This window comes from Lupinus angustifolius, chromosome LG02, assembly GCF_001865875.1.
Source record: "Lupinus angustifolius cultivar Tanjil chromosome LG02, LupAngTanjil_v1.0, whole genome shotgun sequence".
NCBI lineage: Eukaryota > Viridiplantae > Streptophyta > Magnoliopsida > Fabales > Fabaceae > Lupinus > Lupinus angustifolius.
This window is the reverse complement of record NC_032010.1, coordinates 17,727,430-17,737,651: the sequence shown is the minus strand read 5'-3', so window position 1 is coordinate 17,737,651 and position 10,222 is coordinate 17,727,430. Positions and strand designations below refer to the sequence as shown.

General features: G+C 33.8%; 1 protein-coding gene across 1 annotated transcript; it reads right to left on the bottom strand.

The window, feature by feature from the left end:
- On the bottom strand, window positions 216-917 carry LOC109327653. The gene has a single exon (XM_019560826.1). The coding sequence runs from the start codon at window positions 915-917 to the stop codon at window positions 216-218; it is 702 nt and encodes a 233-aa protein (XP_019416371.1).

Sequence of the window (10,222 nt, the reverse complement as noted above, 5' to 3'; positions counted from 1 at the left end):
CACTTCAAAAGGACCAATACATCTGAGTATACAACATTTAGTAATTCAACAACTCTAGTTTGGTTGTGATTACTGAATGGTGTTCTTGCCTGTTTGCTAGTTAGGCAATTATCACATGCTGAGTTTTGAGTTTTGATTTCAGGAAGACCAATGACCATGTCCTTAGTGCTTAACATTCTAAGGTCTCTATAGTTGAGGTGGCCATACCTTAGGTGCTAGAGCCATGTCTCATTTAAAGCAGTTTCTGCTTTCAAGCATTGTGACTCTGCAATTCCTAGCTTGATTTGGAATGTCATGTTGTTTGAGAGTGGAGCTTGTAGGATTTTCTTCTTCAGTTTGTCATAGACACTCATCACTCCATCATTCAGCTCCATGTTGAATCCCTTTTCATGTAGTTGCCCAAGGCTGATCATGTTGGTCTTCATTTCAGGTACAAACAATACATCTGTTATGTATGCTTTGCTCCCAGATTTCATTTTGAGATGTATGTCACTTGAGCCTTCAGTGATCACTACCCTGTTGTCTACAAACTTCACTTTGTTTCTCTTGCTTGAGTCAAAGTTCACCAACCATTCTTTATGTCCAGTCATATGGTTAGAACAACTTGAGTCAAGGTACCAAGTGCCATTTCTTTGGGATCTGCACTCTGTTGTCATCATGAGTTGCACAACTTCTTCCTCAAAATCTTCATTCTCTTCCTTAACAAGTTTTGCTTCTGAATCTTGCTTTCTTTGTTGTTGATTCTTGGTAGGTGCTAAGCATTCAGTTAGGTAATGCCCAAACTTGTCACAATTGTAACACCTGACTTTCTTCTTATCAACTTTCTTCTTCATCCCTTTGAATTGCTTTTGTCCAAATCTCCTACTGGATTGTTCTGGTTGATCTGAATTATTGACATAATTCTTTCTCCCTTTCATATCAGCATATCTTCCTTGAGTTCTACTTGAATTCTTTGCACAAAATCCTCATTTCTTTGCTGTCTACATTTGGAGAACTTGGTGTGAGGATCTATCTGTGATCCTCTCATTGAGTCTTTGTTCATGGGCTTCAAGGGACCCTTGAAGCTCCTCAATCTTCATATTTTCAACTCTTCCTTATTCCTCAACAACTACCACCACATAATCAAACTTAGGGGACACTGTTCTGAGAATCTTCTCCACTATGGTTGCATCAGTCATCTTTTCACCACAAGCCTTAATCGAGTTTGTGTGTGTGATCAACCTAGTGAAGAAATATGCTACTTTATCACCTTCCTCCATCTGCATGAGTTCATATTGCCTTCTCATGGTTTTTAGACGAATTTTCTTCAGTTGTGCAGCACCAGCATAGTGCTTTTCTAGCACATCCCAAGCTGCCTTAGCTGTTGCAGATCCTGCAATCATTTCGAAGTGTGCATTGTCCATTGCTTGGTGAAGGAGGCAAATTACTTTGGAGTCCCATTTCTTGTTTTGCTTGTGTATGTTCCTCTGTGCTTCTGTGGCTTCTTCTTCTAGAATTGGTAGCCCTTCTTCTACTATATCTGCCACATCTTGGTATCCAAGTATTGCTCTCATTTATATGCACCACCTAGTCCAATTCTTGACATCTAGTATAGGTAATGTTGTGGCAAAATGTCCAGTTGTTTGTGCCATTTTGCAGCGGAAAGATTGGTGATCTTCTTGCTAGCTCTTGATGCCAATTGTTAGTGTTTGTACTCAGAAAGAAAGAAAGAATTGTAGAGAGAAAAAGGTAGAAAACAGAAGGTGAGGAATTCGAGTTGAGGGAGAGAAATAGGATAGTTAGAGAAGAGATTCAATGAATATTCAATGCATTAGAATTGTGTATAATCCATCAATCATTGCAAGTAATATGCACCTTTCCTAAAACAACTTCAACCAACTTAACTACTTTCTATAATTGGCAACTCCTCTAACCACTATACCTAACTCTCTTTGATTACAACAATTAACATGAATGAACTTATTTGTGGCTGTTTGAATTGATATCTTGCTGTTTGGGATTCCATAAAATTCTTTTTGGATTTCCATTTATCAATTGGATTTGAAACAATTTTTCTAAACATCATTTTAATGAAAAATGCATGTTGTTTGATTGGAATTTCTGTCAATCAAATTTTACTCATGAACATAATATTTTACACATTGAAAAACTCATGTTAATTGTTAGACTAACCTCAAGGAGAAATAAATTGCAAGTTCTAATGATTTACAGGAAAACAAGTCAAAAAACAAACAGACAAAATGAGGAATTGACTCTGTAGACACTACCATCTTAGAGAGAATAGTAATCAAGGAGAATGAAATTCTGAGTTCTCCTAAAAGTTTGGTTAGTGTTTAATTTTATTTCTTTCGAAATGTTACACAAACTTCCTTAAAATATTTTCAAAATGACTTGAGGACAAGTCACGAACTTAAGTTGGTGTGTTTTAAAAAAATATTAGTGTGTGTTTGTTTGCTTTTTAATTTCTTTTAGTGTGTTTCTTGCTTTAAATTCTTTTAGTGTGTTTAATTTTTAAGTTGTTTATTTTCTTATTGTTTCTTTTTGATAATTTGTTTAAAAAGTGAAATTGCTGAAACTAAACTTAGTAAATAACACAAACTTGGCTTAAACATTTTTTTACAAGATCACGAACTTTGTAAATCAATAAGCTTTGATGAGCAACATGAGATGAAAAATCTGATTTTTTTTTATTAATTCATAATGTCATAACTTTGATAAAATGCGAACTTTTTGGAAAATCATTTATCATGAACTTGTGAGTTTGTTTGAAAATCAAAGAGTTGTACATATACCAACCATACGAGGGAGTGTAAGCCAAACACAATTATTATGTGAGCTCAGTAAGAAACATTTTGGTTTTGCACAATTGATTGTGTTTGAATCTTTCTTTACTTGGTTGCAAATAATTTGATAGGAAATGATGAAGGAAAGTTCTTTCAAATAGAGTGAGCCAATTGACCAAAAATGACCAAACAAAAATAGGAATATCCTTTGTTAATCCTTTGAGCCTTCAAAAGAAAAATTATTTTTCAAACACAACCCTTGAGCCTAATATGGAAAAACAAAAATGAAATCTCCTATAATTTTCTAATTAAAAAGAGTGTATTTTTCAAAAAGAAGGTTGATAAAAAAATTAAGTTGGGGGGATTGGTTGACCATGTAATAAAATGTTCAATAGAAAAATTCTCAATCTCTTTACAAATAAAAAAAGTAAAGAAATGCTCCAAAAATAAAAAGGAGTAAAAAGAGATTGAGAAAAAGTCAAGAAAAGTTACACAAAAAAGATTGAGGAAAGAAAGAAAGGTGAAAAAGTTGAAAAAGGGTCTGTATTAAAAAAGATAAATCATTTTACTCTCTTTTAACTTTGAAAGTATATTTGAATATCTTGAAAACCCAATTTTATTTGATAGCCAAGCCTCATTACAACTTAAGGAAGACCTTAGTGATCCTTGAAAAATTTGTGCAATCAAAGTAAGTGTTAAGAAGAAAAACAAAATTAAATTCTTGCAAACCAAACAAGTTGAGTTTTCAGTGAAACACTTACCCATTTGGTTCCATTCTTGAACCGTATGTGAAATTGCATCTCTTTCATTGATAACATTTTCTATAAGTGAAGTGGTAAATGAACTTTTGAAAATATATGTTCATTCTTAGTTTGAAGCATTATGAGTCAAAATCACATAATCATAAACACATCTCGTGAAACTTTGAAATGATGCATAGTTTTGATCTTATCCAACATTAATTTTTTTCAAAGCCAAGTAGTTGTTATTTTACCTTTGTTTGGAGACAAACAAAGTCTTAAGTTGAGGGGGAGTTGATAAGTGCCAAAAATACCTATTTTTCATACACTTTTCATGACACTTATCCTATGCAAAAATGTGAAAACCAACTTAATTCAACACTTTCTAGATAAATTTTGTGTGTTTGAATAATATGATTTTTAATCGCCTCTTGTGTAAGTTTTCCTTTAGTTTCGTAGGAAATTGTACCAAAAAGAATGCTTAGGCTTGAAGAAAGAAAGTTTGCTTCACCTTGAAGAAATTAAGCTAAAGGACATGACACATGTGTGCTTAAAACTAAGCATGGTAAGGTGCATGCTTAAACTTAAGCATGACTAAGCAACTTAGTCTTGGTTGGAAGAAATTAAAGTCAAAGAAAAGCTGCTCAAAAGCTATTCAGCCAAACACTAAGCCGTCCAGCCAAGCAAAAAACTGTCAATCCAAGCACCATACCAGGTCAACTAGGCTGCTAAAGCAAGCAGTTGAGCATGGACCAGGTCAGCAACGCTGCTCAAGCAGGCAGCTGAGCATGGGACCAGGTCAACCAGGCGCCTAGGCCACCAGAAAAATGGTTGCTTGGCATTAAAGAATGTCTATGTCATGAATGATGTCATAAGCCAAGCAACTAGCCAAAGCTTGAAATGGCAAATAGTCAAAGGATGTCATTATAACCAACCTACTAAGTTTTCTTGAAGACAAGGTCTTATATGGAAGCTTGAAGACTTGGACAACTCAACAAACAACATACCGAAAACTTAAGGTCAACGTCATAGAACTTAGGATTGCTTTTTATATTCTAGAGTCCTAAGATGCTTGCCTAGTATTGAGTTTTTGGCTAGGTAAATCCAAGATGGAAGTGTCTCACAAAAAGTCTCAAATGAAAATCATATAGGATGAGGCGTAACATCTACATACATATATATGATAAGTAAGTTTCATGCATTTGCATTAAGAATACATGTTTTTGTGCATAAAAGATTTAATCATTTCTAAAATCATGTTGCATGTCCATTCATCATATAGAGTGTTTACCATATAGTTAGGAAAAACCATTTTTTAAACAATATTAATTGATTAACTCATTTGATAGTTGATTAAATCCTGGTGAAATCCGTTAATCGATTAAGGAAAGGTGTAATCAATTAAATGAAGTTACAAATGCTAACCTCCCAGGATTTCTGCTTATTAATTGATTAAGCAAGTTTTTAATCTATTAAGCCATAACTGAAAATCTATCTTCAAGAAACACGTTAATCGATTAACTTGCCATTTAATCGGTAAATATTATTTGAGTCCGTTATGAACAAAATCTGTTATTTTGAAACAGAACAAATCAATTTTAAAGAGAAGCTTTTCACACTTTCAAAAACAACGAAAAAAAGAACAAAAAAGAAAGAAAATTCAAGATTCATTGTGCTTAAGTTTTCCAAGCTATCTTGTTGATTCTTTGAAGTTTTTCTTGCATACATTCTCAAGATAGAGAAAGAGAGAAAGTCCTTTTCCATTGTGCCAAACATTTTTCATTCAGTTGAAAGACCTTGCACGATTTCTACATCTAGTTCTTAGGGTTGTTTGTGAGATATTCTATCAAGGGTTATAGAGTCAAATTCAGAGTCTATATCCGCACAATCTTGTGTGCAAAGTAACTCAACAAATTTCTGTAAATTGAGGATAATTCTTGTGGTGTGTGGTATCATCACAAATTGAGAATCGGTAGTCTTCACAAGGCAGGAGTCTCGATTCAAGTAATAGTTTCGGCTGGGGCCAAATTGCGCGAACGATGTGTTATCCAAGTAGGCGTAGATAGAGGTCAAACCGAGCTTGGTGGCTCAACGGTTTCAAGATAGAAGTTTCTTCTAGGATCATTGGAAGTGTCATTGTAATTGAATAACATTTATGACAGTGAAGAAAAATCTCCTAGATCAACCGGGAGGCCTGGATGTAGTTTGTAAGTGGACCCGCAAACGAACCAGGATAAAATCCTTGAATACATTTTCTCTTTCTCTATCTCTTTACGTTTATATCTTTACTTGCTTTCTAGGTTCATTTGCATTTTGTGATAAATTGTTAATTGGTGTTAATATGTTGATAATCATGAATCAATATTAGGATAGTAAAGATCAAGATTCTTCACTGTTTTCAAAGCAAGAAAAATATTTTTCAAAGAGTAAACAACCAGTATAATCGATTAACGTATTGACCATAATCGATTAACATAAATGTCTTTAATTGATTAACCCTGTTGATAATTGATTAATTGCAACAACTTTGTATTATATGCAAATATCAGAAAAGCGGAATTAGTGATCCGCTACACATATTCAGCCCCCTCTAGGTGTTTTCTTACCTCACTGGTACCCAACAAAGCTAGCTTCTGAGCCATGTTTATGAACTCATACATGACATATGTTCTGAACAACCAAGTAGGAGGTGTCAACATGCATGTAACACGACCCACAATAGGCTGTCCAAGCTAGCTGGCCAAGATGGGACAAGCTGCTAACTCACCAGCTTGGGCGTGCCAAACCAAGGCGCTAGGTAGCCAGAATGGGGGACTAAGAGGCCCTCACTTTTCCTATAAAGGGCACACCCATTCATTCACTTTAAGACATTGTAAATACTTTGTAAATTCCTCTTCTTCTTCTTCTTCCCATTTTCGGTTCTCTATCTTTTTAGAGTGTTCTTAGGCTGGTCTTAGGCTTTTATTTCATAGAAATTCAAAGGAAATGGAGTTGGCAAATGGGGTGCAAAAACATGATTTTGTAACCTCATTTGGAATCAAAAGCATCTCATCCTTGGATAGATGGCTCATGCTCCTACATATTGATTTGGATTATGGTGTAAGGTTATTTTTTTTTCTTCATTTGTATCATATTTTGATTTCAATACATTCAAGTTATTAATTTTGGCAATTTCAATTCTTTAGAAATTCTTTAATGTGGTTTTACCTTGATCACCTAAAACTTGATTTCAAGATCCAAAATACTTCTTTTTAAAGTCTTGACAAATGAACTAAAAAGTAGGAATACACCTTAGTTCATTTACCAAAATAAAGCATCCATTTTAAGCAACTTGTAATCAAGGCTAATCAATATTTATGGAGCCTGAAATAAAGTGTGACAACTTATTTCGTCGAGTGACAGTTTTCTATTGATTAATATATTTTGCAAGGTTTGAAAATCACTTTTTCTCGCTGGGGGACTAGGAGAAATTTTATGAACTGATGTTTGGAATTAATCAAAAGTATAACACATAACTTGTAATGTTTTCAAAAATCATTTGAGTTTAAAAATAATTCTGTATTTCAAACCAATTTTCTCTTCTTGAATTTGTAAATAGTTAGTTCTTTACTTTTTCATGTTTCTTAGTTTATAAAATCACAAAAACAACTTTATGTGTTACTTTGTTACTTTTGATAAAAGATACAAAGTATTAGTACATTTCTATTAGGCAATTCATTATGGTTCGACGTTACTCTATACTATACTACAATTGAATCTTGAAAGAGATACAAATGTGAAATAGTAAAGTGTTATCAAATAAATTTTATTTGTTGACAAAGAAAGAAACATTGAATCAAAGTACAATTTAATTCATAAATTGTATTTTTGTGAAAAGGAAAAATACACATTCATAATGACTGATCTAACTATTAACTTTTATTTTCTGTTATTTACATTTCCGCAACTAACATTTATTTATTCATTTATTCTTTATTCTTTATACCATCCTTTCGAAAGAAGTGGTACGGTTAACGTCTAACATTATTCTTTTGTTCATTTTGTTCTATACGAACCTTCCATAAGGAAGTAGTTCGGTTAATAAAAGGAAATAGAAATAAATATCACTAATTATCACTTGTGTTAATTTGCTAAATTCATACCAATAAACCAGTATTGGAATTTATTCCACAAAACCGAGATGGTATGAAGTTGTTAATAATTCAATAAAGTCAAGTTTTTGATCAAATGAAATATTCTTGAAACCATTATGAATAAGTGCACCCGAGGACCATTAAGAAGGCCATAACTTCAACAATTTAACATGTGCCGAATTGGAAGTCAAACAAGAATCCTATGATGCTCATTAAAGCCTAGTCGTGAGCATTATGGAGGTATTAAGTCTCATTCACCATGTGACTTAATTGTAGGTTGTGCACTTAAGAGAAAATGGGATCATATGCTCTTCACATTACAACTGTGGCATCCAAGGCATCCTAGGCAAAGTCATTAAGTTTGTCTTTTAATTGTAATAAAGTACACGAGACACATGTGCTAATCTCGTTACCAATCGAATATAGTATAGTTTAGGAATAGATTCATTTGGTTCATGGTATCCTATGTTAGATTACCATGCATTAGCCTTACTATCTTACTGTTAGCCAACTGAGGGAGCCTAGTGGCTTGCCTATAAATGTGAGGCTTTTGCAATGGAATAAACAAGTTAAGTTAAGTTAAGTTGAATTCTTTGTGAATTAAAGATTCTATCCTTGTGAGAGTATTCTCCAAACCTTCTTGGTCGAACCAAGATTAGAAGTTCTTATCAAGAGCCAAGTTCTTGTGGCGAGCATCACTTTGCTTTATCAACACATGAAGTGTTGTGGCACCTTCACCTTAAATCTTATCCATCTTATTTTATCCAAATTTCATATTTCCACTGCATATTTTAGTCTTAAAGCTCTAGTCAACCGTGAGCTTGGTCAAGCACCAACAAGATAGATCGTGCAAGAGCCTTTTATCCAAGAGGTTCACATCATATTGTGTATATAAGCACATGATTTGTAATTCTTCTATCAATTAATAAAAATACAATACATTCACATCTTCTACACATCTCTAAAATTCACAAAACCCTTTATGGGATCAGAGCTCTACTATGATTCCATTCTATCCTTTCTTCTCCTTATTCTCTTTAAGCAAGCAAGGCAAGAAGCAACAATCATGGATACAAACTCAGAAGCAACAAAAAACCATTCACAACCCATGAACATAACATCAACCAAGTCAGTCAAGATTCAATTCAGAATGATGATCACCTCAAGTATACCTTTGAACCAACAATCTTGGTTATTGGATAGTGGTGCAACAGGTCATGTCACTAATGACATATCAAACATTACATATTACAATCAAATTAAACCAATTTGTGTTAAGTTACCTAATAACATGACTATTATGGCAAATCACTCAAGAATAATCAAACTATCTAACTCCCTTACTCTATATAACACATTATATATAGCTAGATTGAAATACAATCTGATTTCAATTCATAAGCTTGCTGCTACCCTTCAATGCAAGCTTGTGTTTAATAACAATTCTTGTTTAATCCAGGATATGACTACCTCGAAGATAATTGGTTATACTGAGGCCTACAACAATCTTTACATCCTCACCATATATAGGAAGATACTGAATAATGCCACACACAATATTGGCTCTTTTGATAAACATAATGCACCATCTTTTGATCTTTGTCATTTTAGGCTAGGACACTCATCACATTCTATTCTGAATCATATTCATAAGCAATTTCTATATGTAAAGTTTGATCAAAACATTGTATATGATTTTTGCCATCTTTCCAAGCAATCTAACTTGCCTTTTACTCTTAACACTACTTTTATTGCTTATGCTTTTGAGTTAGTCCATATGGACATTTGGGGACATTTTGGTACCCCAACCTTGCTTGGTCACAAATATTTTCTCACCATTGTTGATGATCACACTAGATATACATGAGTTTTCCTCATGAAAACAAAGGATGAGACAAGGAATCTCATCCAGAATTTTATCCAAATGGCTTTAGTTCAGTTCAACCAAAATGTGAAAATCATTCGCATTGGCAATGACCCTGAATTCTCTATGTCTACACTTTAATCTCAACTTGGAATTTTTCATCAAACCTCTTGTGTAGAAACTCCACAACAAAACTCAACAGTTGAAAGAAAGCATAGACACATCTTGAACATCACAAGGTCTATCTTGTTTCAAGCCAACTTGCCTAAAACCTTCTGGGGGTATGCCATCAAACATGTTGTTCATCTTACGAACAAACTACCCACCCATGTCCTTAACATTAAATCCCCCCATGAAATTCTGTTTGGTGAGAAGCCTGACCTTAACAACTTAACGGTCTTTAGCATCCTTTGTTATGCCTCTACTCTTACTAACTAAAGAAACAAACTTGAGCATAGAGCAAGAAAAATTATTTTTCTTGGCTTTAAAACTAGAACAAAGGGTTTCATTCTATGTTATTTAAAAACCAGAGAAATTTTTATCTTTAGGCATGTTATTTTTCATGAACATATATTTCCCTATCATGCACCTCCTTAACAAGCACAACCTCCTATGCCAACCACCAAGTCCAATAATCATTCTCATCCTTCCTTGATGACTATATTATGCCCATTCGCCTTGAACCTGGAGCCACCACTAACC